An 18,829-nucleotide genomic window follows, 5' to 3' on the forward strand; every position below is an offset into this window, starting at 1 on the left:
TATATATATATATATATATATATATACACACACACACACACACACAGGGTGTTCGAAAAGTCTTTCCACAGTGAATTTTTTCACCCATGATGTATTTCAAAACATGTGTAGAAGAGTCAACTTATGTATTGAAAATGAAGGACGACACTTTCAACGCCTCTTATAAAGTTTTTTAAAGTCTTGTAAAGTCTAATATATTCTTTTGGAGTCTTATACCATCTTGTAAATATTTATTTTGCACTAAAATACTTACTGCGGAGAGACTTTTTGAACACCCTGTAGTTAATAATTATTATTTGTTCTTCCCGTCTGGGCTATGAAAGATCTTTGTATATTTTTGTTGGTCGTAATTATTCATACCAGTATGTAGTTACTGATGAAGAATCTAATTTTTATTTCAAGAAGAGTTTTTCGTTTTTGTCTTTGGAATTAATTAGACTCCGAAACAATTTATAGAATGTATATTGGTTCTGTACCAACCTAGATTATGAATTAAAGATCATCTACACATACACTCAACATTGCTAGCCTAGTGTCGAAATTTGAAACACAAACTTGCACGTGCACATGCACACACACGCCTTTGTCCTGCTTTCAAATAATTAAGACAGTTTTGCTCTTCCTCACTTTATAGTTCATAAAATAAATGCCAGCAATAATTTTATAGCTTCTAAATTACTGCACAGAAGAGAAGGGATAATGTGCTGATTTTTTGTAAAGCAATTTTCGACAAGATAATAGTAATATGAGAAGGTGGCATAGTTAATGTTTGGTTTCAGTTATAACAGATTGTAGCGTAAACATGACTGACGGATAAGAATACAATCCTTAATAAAAAAAGAAAATACATAAATAGATGAAGTGATAGTGGCAATATCTGAGGAGACAGTGACAAAAACTGGAGAGATGGACGGAAGTGTCTCATGATTTTGGGTGGTGAGGTCTAGAGTTTGCTAACTGGGGACGAGGACCAATATTCTTGCTTATACATTCACTTTCAGTGATCTAAAAACCAAAATAGCATAGTTACCTCTTGAAATAAATAAATAAAAGATTTTTTTAGTGGTGTTTCGTAAAAGATTTTTTTAACTAAGGGAAATAATTCTTGAAATACATGTATATATTATTTCCCTTGCTAAGCAAATCTCAATCAAATTTCATCTTCAAATAGAGCTTTTTGTTGGATCAGATTGAGTCATTATATTTATGGAAAAAATCATTTTCAATAGATCAAATTCCAATACGAAACTTCAATATATCACTTACTGAGTGTTGATGAAACGGCCAAACAAACTGCCGAACTATGATGAGACATACAAGTAACTTTATAAAGTGTAGCAAAATCTGGGATGTCGAAGTAATATTAAAATATTCACACATCTCTTTATCTCTTCACTTTTTTCAGTCATTGAATTGCGACCATACTGGGGCACTACCTTGAAAGGATTAGTTGAACAAATAGACCCTTGGTGCTTATTTTTTAAAGTCTGGTATTTATCCAGTTGGTATGTTTTCCTGCAGTGGTGGTAACAAACACAATATATACATTCAATGGGCTTCCTCACAGTTTTTGGCTTCCAAATTCCTACACAAGGAAACAGTCAGCCTGGGGCTATTGTCGAAGACACTTTCCCAAGGTGCTGTGCAGTGGGACTGAACCTAAAAGTTTGTAGTCACAAACTAATCTTCTTAACCATACAGCCATACCTGCTCCTAATCTGGATTGAGTGTGAGGCAAACACATTACATCAAGACTAATTTCATAAATGGAAACTATCCAGAATCAGGAAAGTGAAAAATAAACACACAAACACTCAAAGCATGGAATGTTAGTGTATAATTTTAGCAGTTCAGTGAAAGAAAAGGTAATTAACACATAAACCACCACATATACTACTGGTAGATCATTGCAAACTTCACCCAACCACCATATGCTCTATTGGTGGTACATACGCATACTCAAATAGCAAAATAAATCCAACATCACCACACACACCTCCATTTCCTTATAACAACCATTCCTTTCCAACCCAACCCCCACCAAATACACACAGAAAAGCCTACATACCCCAATCAACCTTCTCATTGGTCAAAGTTGGTAAACAACCCTCAATTAAACATCCATCAATGTTATTTTGCCTGAAAAAATGAATGCATGAACATGATCTACCCGATGTCCATGGAAACTATGGGCTGCACTGAAATCATCCCAGGAATATGGAGTGTGATCTTAAGAAACATGTGACCTGTGGAAACACATGTAGTGATGCATTAAAATGTTTATAAATTTCATCCAAAGATTATTATTGTTATTACTATATATATATATATCATGGACTCTCCTGTTATTAGACAATGTATGAGGGTTCAACAATTTCTTGCGGAACAACCACACAGATGATTTGTTTATAGTGATCAAATATTTGTGTAGACATAAGCTCTCTTCCTCCATCATATGAACATTACCTGTATAGGTGCACCGTGTGCCACATGTCAGTTGATGAAATGATTGCAGAGCAATGTGGAATGAAGTGCTTTGCTCAAGGGCACAACTCAATGCCCGGTCTGGGAATCAAACCCACGATCTCGCAGTCGTGAGTGCAACACCCTAACCACTAAGCCATGCACCTTCACATTTATATATATATATATACATATAAATGTTGTCATTGAGACATTCAAATAAAATTTCTACAATAACTTGCATAAAGAATGCCTAGGAATAATTATCGGTACATGTTTTACAAATTTAGCCACTAAAAGTTAGTATAAAACTTTATATACATACATTTTGTAGCATTTGTTCTGTTGTGAAGAGTCGAGATCTCTTGTCTTCCAGACTGAACTCAAGCTCTCGGATTTTATCACCTTTAGCCTCCAACTGGTCTTTAAGCACACCGATTTGTAGCAACAAGTTTTGTTTATCTGACTCAAGGCGAGTGATTTTCTCCTCAAATGTCTCCCCGATATTAGCACCACCCTGAAACAAAGGAAAACAGAAATTTTTATAATATAATTCATAATTTATAATTTTTATAATATAAGGTGGTGAGCTGGCAGAAACGTTAGCACGCCAGGCGAAATGCTTAGCGGTATTTCATCTGTCTTTACGTTCTGAGTTCAAATTCCATCGAAGTCGACTTTGCCTTTCATCCATTCGGGGTCGATTAAATAAGTACCAGTTACGCACTGGGGTTGATATAATCGACTTAATCCATATCTCTGTCCTTGTTTGTCCCCTCTGTGTGTATCCTCTTGTGGGCAGTAAAGAAATCAGAAATTTTTATAATTTACTAAAGCCTAAACGAACTTTATTTATCTACTGTTTGATGAGGGTCATTAAATAAGATATTAGACGTACTCATTGCCACAATTATATTAAGATTCCATAATATTGATCTTATATACAGAATGTATAATACCAGTTTCCTCTATATGTACAATACATAGGCATAGGATGGTTATGTTATAAGAGGTTTGCTTACCAACCATATGGTTTCTGGGTCAGTCTCACTGTGTGGCAACTTGAACAAGTGGTATTTACCATAGCTCCAGGCTGACCAAAACCTTATAAGTAGATTAGGCAGATGGAAACTGAAAGAAGCCTATTGTGTGTGTGTGTGTTACTGTCTCCTTGCTTTGACTTCATGTGAAGTCAAGGCATCATACAAGTAGTGTCCTTTGTTTCCAATTTTCCATGAAAAACATGTCTGGTCATGGGGAAATATTACTTTACTTAGAAACAGGTAAGGGTTGGTGACAGGAAAGGTATCAAACTGTAGAAAATCTGCCTCAACAAATTCTATTCAACCCATGCAAACATGGAAAAGAGGACATTATGATGATGATGATAATGATGATGATGCACAATTTATCAAATCAACATAGTATATTATAGGTACTTATTTTACTTCCAAATATGGTAATATCTTCTCATGGCTTGACAGATGTAAGGAAATAATAGACATCATTTGTATGATGGCAACTCTTGTTTTCTTCACAAGATATCAAGATATCACAAGATATCAAGATATCACAAGATATCAAGACAAGATACCAACAGACACAGACATGTGTGGTGTGTGAGTGTGATGAGTTTCTTTCAGTTTCCATCTCCCAAATCCACTCACAAGGCTTCGGTCAGTATAAGGCTACAGTAGAAGATACTTGCCTAAGGTGCCACGAAGTGGAACTGAGCCCAAAACTAAGTGGTTGGGAAGCAAGCTTCTTAACTACACAGCAATACCTGTAACTATAATATTTTCATGAATTAAAAAACGAAAAGCTTTAATTAATTTTGAAGAGAAAACAATTTGTGATATTCTGCTCCATTATTATTTAAATAAATAAAACATGCAAACAAAAACAAAAATAACAAGAAATGAGTTTGTTAGAGAAATATTTGATGGAAAGTGAAACTAAATCATTTTTCTATCTCTTGCCATTAATAATTCAGACTACCACGCCCTCTCATAAAACATCACGTGGTAACATCAGAAATCATTTAGTCCAAGCTACTTTCAAAACATCCATCACTATAATTCTCCAGTTCTGGCTATTTATAGTTACCAAGAATCATTAACAGCCTATAATATCATGATATGTAGTAGAAAGATGTAAACATAAAAATTCACTTGTAGGTTATGGTATATTCTCTCTAGGTAGTTAATTCCATAAACATAGTCCAAAATATAATCTATTCCCTTCCTCTAAGATCTTACAGTTTCAAATGGATATGATTCCATAGCTTGTACTGTTAGCAAAAGAAAATATTACCAACCAAAATACACACCCCCACCTTCAAAAACACACACCAATAGACACAGAGAATGAAAGTGTAATCCATCTGAATTTATGTATACAAAATACAAGTTTGTGTTTGCATAATACATCATCCAACAGTTTACTGTCTATAAGTAGGGAGAAAAACAAATCTGATTCATCTACAAAAATGGTGTGTGTGTGTGTGTGTGTGTGTGTGCGTGTGTGTGTGCATGAGAGAGAGAAATTTACTTTAAACTAGTATAAGTTCTAAACTTTTAGAAATACACATTAATATACCATATTTTTAAAAACACGCTACATTAAGATGTATAAAAATATTAAAATAAACATTATAAACACTTTAAAATAGTAATGCTCATTTTTTTTTTAATGCATACTCACATATGGATGTATAATGGAGCCTAAAGCCAAATTTGCAAATTTATAGAAAAAACATGTAAATGATATTTCATAAATAGAGATACAGTTTTTGAACTGTATAATTTTAGATGCATAATTTTATATACATCACTTATAAAATTATGTCGCATACATAAAAGACACAGGATACATGTAATATTTGTAGTTCAAACCTTCCACATCAAGAGTTTCTATACTGCTGAGTGTTTTACAAAGACAGACTGCAGGTTCAATAAATAATTTTCCTTAAGAGCACTCCTTTTTCACGTTATGTTCGAGGTTCAAATCCCACCAAAGTCAACTTTACTTTTCGTCCTTTTCGAGGCTGGCCTTGGTGGGTTTAGTTGAACAAATTCACCTGAGTACTTATAATATTTTTGTAACTTTGGTACTTATTCTATTAGTCTCTTTTGCCAAACTGCCAAGTTATGGGAATGGAAACAATCCAATGCTGCTTGTCATTCTGTTAGTTACTGGGACATAAACACACCAACACCAGTTGTCAAGTGGTGGCGGGGGACAAACACAGACATAAAGACACACGCGCTTCTTTCATGATGGGCTTCTTTCAGTTTCCATCAACCAAATCCACTCACAAGGCTTGGCTTTGGTCAGCCCAAGACTATAGTAGATGTAGTAGAAGACACTTGCCCAATGTGCCAGGCAGTGGGACTGAACCTGGAACCATGTGGTTAGAAAACAAGGTTCTTGCCACACAGCCATACCTGTGCCTATGCCACACCCAAGCCTATGTACCATTTATTCAGAACAATCTAGTTTGTTAAATAATTAATGAATAAAGCACACAAAGTAATATCAATGATTATATTTGAATCTTAACATCGAAACTGTTTTATGTTAGCATTGTTTTATTACTGTCCACTTGAGTGTTCTTCATAAAAATCTAGTATCAAGAAATCTTTAAGTGCATAAGATACTCAAGATATCTGTTTTGAATGAAAGCCTAAAAAGATTAAGTGGTTATTCCACTTATCCATAATAATAAGAAGAAGAAACAAAAAAATTAAATAAAATGAAGTAAAATATAGATAATGAATAATGATATTCAGAAACAAACTGGGTTCTGACATATATACATTATGATCCTATAAAATGTCATATTTATAATTAATTCACTTTGATTTTTTAATCTTTTTTAATTTTTTTTTTCCTTTTATGCATTTCAGTCATTGGACTGCAGCCATGCTAGGGTATTGCCCTGAAAGGTTTAGATGAACAAATTCACCTGAATTCTTATGTCTTTAGGTACTTATTCTATCGGTTTCTTTTGCCAAACTGCTAAGTTGTGGGGATGTTTACAACCTAACACTTGTTGTCAAGCTTGAAGGGTAGGGACAAACACAGACACAAAGGCATGCACATATTCACACACATGCTCAAACACACACACACACACACACACACACACACACACACACACACACACACACACACACACACAGTACAGTTGAGTCTATGATTTGCTAAAGAAATCATATTAAACTGAAACATGTCCAGACCTTTCTCCAAACCTTGGCAAAAGAATCAAAACAATATTTAATCAATGACTAAATCTCATTTTTACCTCACTACATATTTTCTTAACATATTCAATACAACGAACAGCAAAAAGCAAGTGTAAACTATAGGAATAAACTTAACTCTACTTTTCACAATCAAATTTAACTGACCCAACATCTACTGCAAACCACCAATGAAGATTTAACCCTTTAGCATTAAAACCAACCCAAATATTCCACCTGTTTTATGTTCAAACTGGACAGATCCAGCCTCTCACACCTACCCTGCAATGTTATAAAAATAAACAGTTATATCTTCAAAATGTCAAAGCTACAAGATTAAATAAGCATTGTATTTCATAGAGTAATCTGAATGCTAAAGGGTTAAACGGTTTTGACCATAAACCAAACAAGGCTTAATTGACTATAAACTTGCAATGATTCTCTACATAGCAGAGTGTAACATGTGCTCTTTGACCGATAAACGGAATATATCCAGGAGTAGGCTTCGAGTTTCCTTTTATGTTTGATATATTTTCTCTGTGAGTCATAGGTTTTGCTCTAGTAAATCAAACTCAGGTTAAACAATAACAGTAGCAACAACCTTCTTGTCTCACTTACTTCCACCAATAAGCATCATGAAATTATCCTGTTTATTTCTATCTCCTCAACTAACAAAATATCTTTGGTCAACTGAGCATGTACTAAAGCATTGAATGTTGCCAATTCACCCACCGTCATGGGCTATATTTTCTTCTTTCTCTTTAGTTCCAAAATAGCTTGTACAAGTTGCAAGCTTTAAAAAAAGTAACACACTCTGTTAAATTGTAAAAATAAATGCAGTAATTTTCCTAAATTAGGTGCAGGCACAGTTGTGTGGTTTAGAAGCTTGCTTTGCTACCATGTGATTTTGGGTTCAATCTCACTGCATGGTACTTTGGGTAAGTGTCTTGTAGTATAGCCCCAGGCTGACCAAAGCCTTGAGAGTGGATTTGGTAAATGGAATCTGTGTGGATACCCATCATGTGTGCATGTGTGTGTATGTGTTTGTTTCCAACCATTGCTTAACAACCAGTGTTGGTTTGACTACATCCTTGTAACTTAGCGGTTCCACAAAAGTGAGTGAGACAATAAATACCAGACTTTCAAAAAACAAACAAACAAAAAAGTACTGGGCTTGATCTGTTTGACGTTTGAAGGTGGTGCTCTAATATGGCCATGACCAGAGTCCGATGACTGAAACAAGTAAGAAGTAAGTCAATACACCTACAAACGAAATAAATTATTTTGGTTTTGACATCTTAATACTGTGAACTATTTGTGAAACAACAAATGAATAGACTAGCCACAGTGCGCTTGGTGGTATTAATTGATCCAGTTAGTATTGACAAATAGCATCTGTTGCATCAGAACACATGTGTGAGTGCATGTGAGTAAAAGAGCACCTACTACACTCTTGGAGTGGTTGGCATTAGGAAGGGCATCGGCAGATTTTCTATGATCATGTGCCCTTTCTGCCACTAACCCTCACCTGATAATACCGGTATTACTGGTAATATTTCCACATAACCAGACATGTTTTCACAGAAGATTGGAAATGAAAGACACTATTTGTATGATGGTGGCACTCTGTTACAACTACCACCTGAAGTCTAGACAAGGAGTCAGTAAAACACACACACACATACACAATGGACTTCTTTTTATTTTCTGTCTACCATATCCACTAGTGGAGGCGCAATGGCCCAGTGGTTAGGGCATCGGACTCGCGGTTTCAATTCCCAGACCGGGCATAGTGAGTGTTTATTGAGCGAAAACACCTAAAGCTCCAAGAGTCTGGCAGGGGATGGTGGCAAACCCTGCTGTACTCTTTCACCACAACTTTCTCTCACTCTTACTTCCTGTTTCTGTTGTGCCTGTAATTCAAAGGGTCAGCCTTGTCACACTGTGTCACGCTGAATATCCCCGAGAACTACGTTAAGGGTACACGTGTCTGTGGAGTGCTCAGCCACTTGCACGTTAATTTCACAAGCAGGCTGTTCCGTTGATCGGATCAACTGGAACCCTCGACGTCGTAAGCGACGGAGTGCCAACAACAACAACCATATCCACTTACAAGGTATTAAAAGATACTTGGTCAAGGTGCCATGCAGTGGAACTGACCCCAAAACCATGTCATCTGAAAGCAAACATCTTACCACACAATCACGCCTGTGCCTATGAAAAGTTATTGTAAAATTTCAATTCTTGGAGTTTTGCTTAGATTTCAGATTTAAATGTAATCTTCACAGCTTAAAATCTCATAAATATTTAAGAAACACAATACATTGTGCAAGAATCAACATTGATTAGAGTAATCATCCTTGCTATCATTTTCGTTTCTTCATTGCCTAGAAGATTATTTATAGAAAATAATATTATCAGAAACGTTAGCTTCTAGTTTTATCTGGAAGAGAAAAAAGAACAAAGAGAGATTCTCAACAGGTCACCAGTCTACTTGCTTTATTTATATATCATGTCAGTCTTATTGACAACAAACACATGCAACAGACTGAAAGGTTGAATAAATTTACAACAGCATTCTCTGAACATCCCTATACGTATAGGTCGGTCGATAGTGAACCCTTTGTATGAATGGTAGAATAGATGTACCCCATGTCAGTTTGTTAAACTGTATTTTATATAAATAAAGAGAATTATAAACTGTTATATGCATAGTGAACAGAAAGATTCCAGACAATGATTCTTATATTTATTCTTAATATGCTGTATTAAGGATAAATGTATTTGTACTAATGAACTGAGTGTGTCATGAACATTTAGTCATCATAAAGAAGCTGTTCCCCTGTGACAAACACAACAGTGATTAGCCTATCTGTGTTCAAATCTACTGGAACATATTAATTATTAAGAATATAAAAAAGCAAATTATTTCAGGTGAATATTAAGTAGACAACTAATATAAAGATAAAGAGTTTTATATTAAAAAATATAATATTTGGGCAACTGAAGTTATTTGTACTCATAATGATAGCACCTACCATTGTATTGTTGCTGTAGTTTAGTTCAAGGTCAGCCTTGACAAAGAAGACTTATGGTCAAAGACCTTCCAGCCATAACCTTCTCTTCTTTATTTTTAACCACATAGGCATGGCTGTGTGGTTAAGAAGTTTGCTTTGTACCGATGTGGTTTTGGGTTCTGCCTTGCAGTGAAGCACCTAGGGCAAGTGTCTTCTGTTATAGCCCTGGGCTGACCAATGCCTTGTGAGTAGGAAAGAATATTGTTATCGAGTTAAGTTTGGTCAATAATGCCTCAAGCCAAATCTAACTTTATAGCATCCACCTGTTATATATTAGCAGGCTACAGATAAATGTTATAACATCAGCCTTACAGATTAGCATGAACACCGAGATAAACAGTCTGAAAACAAAGAGTTGTACATTTATATATATGCCTGATTTTGAAGAACTATAAAACACATGCGACTATAGCAAATAACGGAATGTTAATGTTTAAAACGATTTTTGCTTTCATAAAACAGCTAGGGATTAACCCTGAGACAGACTAGCATCCAGTTCAGAGAGGATTATATTCTCAATCACTTATCCCAGGTTACATGGCATACAAGACAGATTGAAGATTAAGAACTATATCTACTCATCATCATTTAATATCCATTTAATATCCTTGCTTAAGTCACATAGAATTTGTTGAAGCAGATTCTCTACAGCTGGATGACCTTCCTGCAGCCAACCCTCACTTGCTTCCAAGCAAGGGATGTTTCCTCCTGACCAAATGCGTTTTTCACAGAAGACTGGAAATAAACAATCTTGCCAGTATGACAATGATACTCATTTACAACCATCATATGATGTCTAGACATAGGACTCCCTTCCCCCCTTTTTCGGTCATGAATGACCATGGGATTGCACCTAGAAAATTGCCCTCCAATCTACAAGCTCAAGCAAGGTTGTTTATGAAAGACCAGCAATCGCCCATGCATTCCAGCCTCCCCTCTCTACGCCACCGATGTTATCCAAGGGAAAGGCAAAGACTGATACAGCTTGGCACCAGTGACGTTACAACTTATTTCTACAGCTGAGTGAACTGGAGGAATGTGAAATAAAGTGTCTTGCTCAAGAACACAACACACAAACAAGTTCAGTAACCAAATTCACTAACTCAAGATTTTAAGCCCAACGCTCTAACCACTGAGCCATGTGCCTTCAAGGTACAAAAAAAAACACAAGTGTACAAGCACATACATTCATATATACGAAGGGCTTTTTTTCAGTTTCTATCTACCTACAAGTCTTTGGTCCACTTGGGGCTACACTAGAAGACAATTAACCAAGATGTCATCCAGTGGGATTGAACCCAAGACCACAAGATTGGAAAGCAAATTTCTTAAGTACGCTAAATGAGATATCATTATTTTTAGACAGCCTACTGAGATAAGCAGAGTAATTGCCATACTTTTAGCAGATGACAATAGCTTCAGGAAAGTTTGGACTAAATAACCCTGCAATCAGTAGTCTGCATCTTCCCTTCACAGCTAATGTTCTTCTTATCTTAATCATTTAAAATTGAATTTTTTTTTTATACTGTCACAAGATATTTGTGTAAATTTCTGAGACTGTGTTCAGTTGTTAGAGAAAGAGAATTATATTGCTGAATACTTTTCCCAACACTGACAATTCCACTACACTTTTAAGATTACAATATGTTCATGTTAAGAAGCATGAGTAAGGCAGCAGGAAATGCACCAAGCATAGAAGAATAACAAAAAGCTTGTTGAAATGTTTGCATTTAGGTACTTATAAGCTAGTGTATTAACAACTGAATCTGTATTTGTTAGTATTATATGTCCTTATATTTCAAACTGTAATCAAATTATAAATCTATGAGTGAAGTAATGAACTAAAATGAGGACAACAAGACTTACAAGATTTAGTTTTCATTTCAAAATGATCTCATATGTAGTAAACCTATCAGGAGCAGTACTTATACAAAGTAACTAACTTCAAGTGTTATCTACGAACCCAGGTCAAGCAATAGCTTGTGAGTGGATATGAAAGAAGGTAACTGAAATAAGCTCATCATTTATATGTGTGTGCGTGTATTTATACATACATACATATATATATATATATATATATATATATATATATATATATATATATATATACATACATACATGTGTGTGAGTGTATATGTTGTGTCCCTCACCACCACTTGCCAACTAGTGTTGTTTTACTTATGACCCTGTAACTTAGTGGGTTGACTTAGCAGTTTGGCAAGAGACTGACATAAGTACCAGAGTGTGGATTTGTTCAACTAACCCCTTCAAGGCAGTGCACCAGCATGGCCACAGTCCATTGACTGAAACAAGTAAAAGATAAAAAGATATGGATCAGTTAGTTATTGGATTAACTAAGTAAAGAGTTTTAAGTCTAAATACATATTTTATATAGTTTAGGAAGTTTTATTTATTTTTACTAGTTTCAGCTGTGGCCATGCTGGGTCACTTTTTACTCTTGTATTCTTTTTTTTTTTCAGTCATTGGTTTGTGGCCATGCTGGAGCACCACCTTGTCAGGAGAGTCAAACAAATCACCTCAGTACTTATTTCAAGCCTGGTACTTAATTCTATTGATCTCTTTTGTCAAACTGCTAAACCACAGAATTGGACTGAACCCAAAACCACAAAGTTGAGAAGTAAGCTACTTCTCTTCAGAGAGTGTGATTTGAGAGAGATTTGACTACAATTTCTAGCAGGTGAAGCAACACTAAGAGATTTCCTCATTGGCTCCCATACAGTTGAGCTTTGGTGTCAGAACACTGGTGTTGCATTTCTAACACAGCATCTTACAGGTGAAAATTCTTTTCTTGAAGTAAGAAACTGTATCTTGCATTCAATAATCTGCTTAGAGACTTTATAATTGTCCCATGGGTATAAAATTGAGGTTTTTGAGGTTATTTTACATCTCAAAAGGTTTAGGAAAAGAAACAAATATAAATGATAGATTTAGGTAGCAGATTGGTGTGCTAGAGGAAAAGGCAGTTCTTGTCTTCCTAATACTTGAAATTTTAAAGTAATTTAAAACTTAATATCATGAAAAGCTCACACATATGCAGATAAATATTTCTTACAGTGAGAGAGATAAACCTTGAAACTTGAGAAAAAACAAACATAATAGGGTAAGTTAAAGGGCCTGCAGGTAAATAATGTTCGGTAGGTAGGTAACTATTCAAAAACAAAAGAAAATTAGCTGTAAGCAGTGTATGTAGTTAGGAAGTCAGTGTTACAGAAACCAATGTACAGGAAATGGAACAAGACCTCAAATAGACAAGCAGTGAATTAAGAGTACAATAGATAGGTGTACTTGATATTCTGAGCAGGCATAATCTAGATTCTATGGTATAATGTTGTAGTTCATCTGAAACCATAGCCAAGTTCCTTAGATGACCTAAATAGAAGTTTAAGGGAAAAAACAGCTTAGTAAATTGTTTGTTTTACCAATGTAGTTTATCATTTAAGAAAGACATGGACTCTAATTTCAATTGCTTTCTGAGAATAGCTTTTATATTTTACTTGTTTAAGTCATTAGACTGCAGCCATGCCGAAGCAGTGCACTGAGGTGAGTTAGTCAAACAAATCAACCCCAGTAGTTATTTTAAGTTTGGTACTTATTCCATCAGTCTTTTTTGCCAGACTGCTAAGTTAACAAACCAACAATGGTTGTCAAGTGGTGGTGTGGGACAAACACAAATACAGACAGACAGACACACACACCAAGGCTAAAATAAGTATGTCTTTGTGTTTGTCAACTCACCCCCACTGCTTGACAACCTGTGTTAGTTTGTTTATGGCCCATAACTTAAGAGTTTGATAAGAGACCACAAGAATAATTACCAGATTGACTAAAACCATTTAAAGCAATGCACCAACATGGGCACAGTCCAATGAATGAAACAAGTAAAATAAAACAATATAAACCATATCTAAATTCAACTCCAGGATTATTTTTTCAAATCAGAAGGTCAGGTCAAGAGGAACCTTTAGTTTTGTTGTAGATATGACTACCCCTCTTGTGCTGGTGCCATAATGAAATGTACCCATTAAATGTTGTAAAGGGGTTTGTGTTAGGGAGGGTGCCCTGCCACATAAAGAAGCCAAAAAATTAAAATGTTCAAGTGAAAAACGGTCTGCCAAGCTATCTGGAGGGTAGTGACTCTGAATAAGACCTAACATAGACTGCTGACGACCCACCTAACCCATAGCAGCATGGGAAACAGGCAGAAAATAACAAGGAAAATGCAGATTCATTCATTCATCATTATACAGAAGTATTAAACTTATATTTTGACAAATGCTGGCATTGACTAATTGATTATAAAAGCATTATTTGATTAAGTTGAGAGAGAGAGAGAGAGAGAGAGAGTGTGTCTTTTACTCATTCCAGTCACTGGACGACAGTCATGCTTTGGCACCATCTTGAAGGGCTTTACTCAAACAAATCAACTCCAATATTTATTTTGGTACTTATTTTATCAATCCCTTTTGCCACAGGGATGTAAACAAACCAACTCTAGTTGTCAAAGGATTGGGGTGGAAGCAAAAACAAACATGCACACATATAAATATATACAAGCTCAAACATAGTTTCCAACAAACAAGTCCACCCAGGGCTATAATAGAAGACACTTGTCCAAGGTGCTACACCCTGAGACAAAGCTCCCAAACCATATGGTTGTAAAGCAAGTATCTCTCTCTCATATATATATATATATATATATATAAAAGAAATAACCATCATTAAAATAGGGTGGAGGCTGCATATAAAACAATATTTACCATTGCTTATACAAATAAGCATAACATCAATGACTGACAACAAATAAACAAGTGTAACTAGATGTTTTACCACAAACATGTGGTGTATTTGATATACAGGGAAGCACATTAAGTTATGAATTCTTACTGAAATATGCTATTTTGTTTCAAGAAAATCTACAATAAATGACACAATATCTTCAAAATAAAAGTAAACAAAACTAAAGATAATTCAGGCTGACATCTGATATTTATACATAGAAACTTCTGACTAGCTATCAATGATTAGCTCATGAAAATGACAATTATATCATATGATTAAAAGATATTACACACATATATTAAATGTATGTATGTATATATAACATAAATATACATATTATATAAACTGGTCTTATAATTCTAGTCAATATTTGAATTTCATGGAGTAATTGTTTAACAAACTTTTTTGGAAGTAGGGGAAAAGATTAATAGTTGTTAAATAAACACAGTTATGAAAAAATACATTTATTTATATTCCATGTATTTTAGCCTGGTCAGATCACAACATACTGCAATTCTTTCAAAACCCCCATTTTTTTTCTATGTTACTGACTTCTTAATAAAATAGTTAATATTTTAATTTACTTCTTAATTTATTATTAAGCTAATTCAAAATAAACTAGTTTTTACATATTAAATGCACATGTGAAAATAGATAGAATTTTAAAGAATTATTCCTTGTGTATGCATAAAAGTCAGAAAGAAATATTTCTACACGGTGACCACCTTAATTAGCTCTAAGTTCCAATGAAATATGCAATTTAGCTCAAGCTATTGTAAACCTTTGTTTTAATTAATAAATGTAATCTAGATATCCTCACAATGAATATTAATATCAAATAAAAAAAAAAAGGTCACCCTTTCATTTAATGATTGCTGTCCCCTTAGAAGGGCTGCATGATTATCTTGGTTTTCATTTTCACTTACCACTTCAGCTGGTGTTGATGCTTCCATGGTAACAGTCAAACGGATTTCTCCATGCATGTTATATGCCATCATCTCTAACCAGTACCAGCAGCTGCAGCCACTAATTATTTTCTTTCTCAAGTTAAAACTAAACTTTGCTATTAACCTTGATTTTATGTCATTTAGTGAAATGCTTATTTTATCATTTTAGCATACATTTGTTTTGCATTGAGAATAAGTAGGTACAAATGAGTATGGTATTGTAGTAACTATCATTCTTACTACGTAGGAAATGATAAAATGACAGTAGCGGTAACAACAACAAAAATTCTGCTAACTTATAGAAAAGTAGTGGTAGTCCCACCAGATCCATGTAAGTTATTTCTGACTCTCCAACCAGCTTGTAGTGAACAGCCTTCAGTGAAGAAGGCAGGTGAAATCCTAAGCTTAAAATAAGAAATCTTACATGCAGACATATGGTAATATCAGGTTCCTGAAAGCTACCTTTTCACACACTTTCATTTCACAATTCTAGTTATTTACAGAACCACGAATAATTTCAGCTTTATTTTCCATTTAAACAGCTAAAAATTAAACAAAATTTTTTTTTAATCAAAAATGTTAATTACAAAGTTCCACAATTATATCCCTATCATATATCAATTGTTATTACACCCCCTCCCCAATAATAGCTCTGCCTGCGCAAGTAATAATAATACCTTAATGATAAAAATCTACACTTTACATTAATGCCAAACTATACAGGTACATATATTTCACATGTGTAACATACTAAAGAAATACTGAAAGATTATGAAGTAAAGAAACATGCTATTGTAATAAACTCAGCCCTGTAACTTAGCTGAGGTTATATTTAGAATGGGAAACCCCTTACATTCTGTTGTACAATAATTATGAATTCAAGGTGAGCATGTCTTCATGGGAGAAGCAATATTTCCATAGTTTGACTCATAGATACATTGCACACATGAAGCCTATTATAAGCCTTATTTTAAAAAAATGACTAACCTATTTTCTTTTATTTTCTTCTTTATTTGCATCCTAAAGATCTACATAAGCTCCTTATTAATCATTACTGCAGTACTGTTTCATGTACAAGTATTCATGTTTTATATTTCATCCATACATATTAATATTGTACTCCGTATTAATATTTTACATGTAAAATACGCTTTTGGTTTTTATGATACATATATGCTCATCTTTAATCTAACACAAATATATTCAGCTTTTATTACAAAGAATTCAAAAATTAAAAATCAAGTAAACTAACATATTTTTAGCTTGTCAGACTTAATAAAATATTAATAATAGAGCCAATTGCAGCATGTATATTTATAGTTAGCTTTTAAATGTCTCCTGCATTAAACATCAATACTTATTTCCCATTCAATATCATACTTAATTAAATTAAAAGTTTTTAATGAGCACAAAGTGTGTAATGTTGCACACATCCACAATACAATGACTAGAGCACATACAATAAAATTTTCTCTTCTTTACAAGACTGGACTTAAGGCTATTATAAATAAAATGTTATGTATTTATGGCTCTTCATATAAAAGCATGATCAACACATGCTTATAACAGTCATTGTAAGGGCAAATATATATTTTATTTATATATTTATTCAATGCTACTGACAAATACATAAAATATATGTATTATGTTAAATGTTACACATGCATTTTTCTTTTTTTTTTGGTCCCCATTTTCTTTTTTAAAATTACATATCTGAAGTACTGGAATTGTGACCTCTCAATACCAAGAAGTAGCAGCTTAACCTCGAAAGACCCCCTGATCTCCAAGCTACACATCCTACCAAGTAATATCACTTCAGAGATCTTTCAGTAGAACCGCATTTTAGGTGCTTGTATTTGCCTTGAGTATTGAAAAATTATTTAAACTGGATCAACACGTAGATAATTTTCATTCATTCTATTAAAGCTATTACTCCAAATAACATGAGTGAGATTGATTCTTATTCAATTACAAGTTCTGATACTTGTAATTTTTTTTGGGGGGGGGGATTTTTTTTCTACTCTGTATCTAATAAACAAGTAGCTGATAGGTAGAATATGGGGGCCAAGCAAAGTAATGCACCTTTTCTAGGTGTAGAATACAGTGACTAACAATTTGAAGGGCCTTCATTATAGTAACTCTCGAGTGCCGCATAAAAAGCACCTGTGCTGGTGTCACATAAAATGCACCCAATACACTCTGTAAAGTGGTTGGCATTAGGAAGGATATCCACCAATAAAAACCATGCCAAAACAGACAACTGGAACCTGGTGCAGATTTCAAGCTTGCCAGCTCCAGTCAACCTGTCCAACCCATACCAGCATGGAAAACAAACATTAAATGGTGATGATGATGATGATTACGTATTTTTTGAAATTCAAAAAATGAGGAATTATTCCCTAACAATAATAATGCAAAGGGCATGTTGATCAAAATAACTATATCAGTCGACTTACATTTGCCTTTTTGGGGTGCTGGATCAGTAGATCGATCCTACGTTTTCAGATGACTATGCAATAGGTCAAGTAGACATATGTTACACTACAACATAATATTTGTAATAACAAACTCATGAGTATAAGACTGCACAAGACGTGTATGTATGCATATATACATGCACGCACGCACATGCACACACACACAGCAGATAGGTACTCATGAACTTAGGCAGTACAATTTTAGTTCATCTAAGCAAGATATTTAAACACTGATACACATTGACTTAACAGGTAGCTTAGACTATGACTTTATGAATGAAAACTATTCTTCCTAGATTCACGAGTGTCTATCTGCTGCACGTATGTGTGTATGTGTAAGTGTGTATATTTGTATAAATGTGAATAGCCATGTAGCTCCTCTACAACAACCCTCTCTGCCTCACCTCCACTTGTACCTTAACCCTTGTCTCCTAGCATAAAGCCGCCCCGTCCATTGGGTTTCATGATTTTGCAAGCTGCATTGTGACCTCACTAGTACTGGTGACACAAAAAAAAAGCACCCAATACATGATGCAAAGTGGTTGCTGTTAGGAAGGGCATCCAGTCATAGAAACCATGCCAAAGCAGACAGTGGAGCGCAATGCAGTCCCTGGACCTATCAAATCCTGTCAAACAGTCCTACCCATGCCAGTATGGAACATGGACATTAAATAAAGATGAGGATGATGTATGTATCTGCATGTATGAAGAATAAAAAGTAATATTTATTATATTATATTATAAAATTAAAAGATAATCCATACAAAATGTTGGCAAGAAGAAATAAAAATGGAAATATGTACAATATTAATTTACTTGAT

At 34.4% G+C, this 18,829-nt stretch overlaps 1 protein-coding gene across 12 annotated transcripts in view; it reads right to left on the reverse strand.

Annotated features, from left to right (window-relative positions):
• The window catches only part of LOC106877289 (liprin-beta-1), a 370,011-nt gene that overhangs the window by 225,998 nt on the left and 125,184 nt on the right, over window positions 1–18,829 (reverse strand). For all 12 annotated transcript variants that reach the window (XM_052969202.1, XM_052969201.1, XM_052969204.1 and 9 more), the window contains one exon: window positions 2,789–2,980. In XM_052969202.1, the coding sequence (XP_052825162.1) occupies window positions 2,789–2,980 (192 nt within the window). The remainder of the gene's footprint in view (window positions 1–2,788; window positions 2,981–18,829) is intronic.

The sequence above is a fragment of the Octopus bimaculoides genome, chromosome 7, assembly GCF_001194135.2.
Source record: "Octopus bimaculoides isolate UCB-OBI-ISO-001 chromosome 7, ASM119413v2, whole genome shotgun sequence".
NCBI classification, from domain to species: Eukaryota; Metazoa; Mollusca; class Cephalopoda; order Octopoda; family Octopodidae; genus Octopus; species Octopus bimaculoides.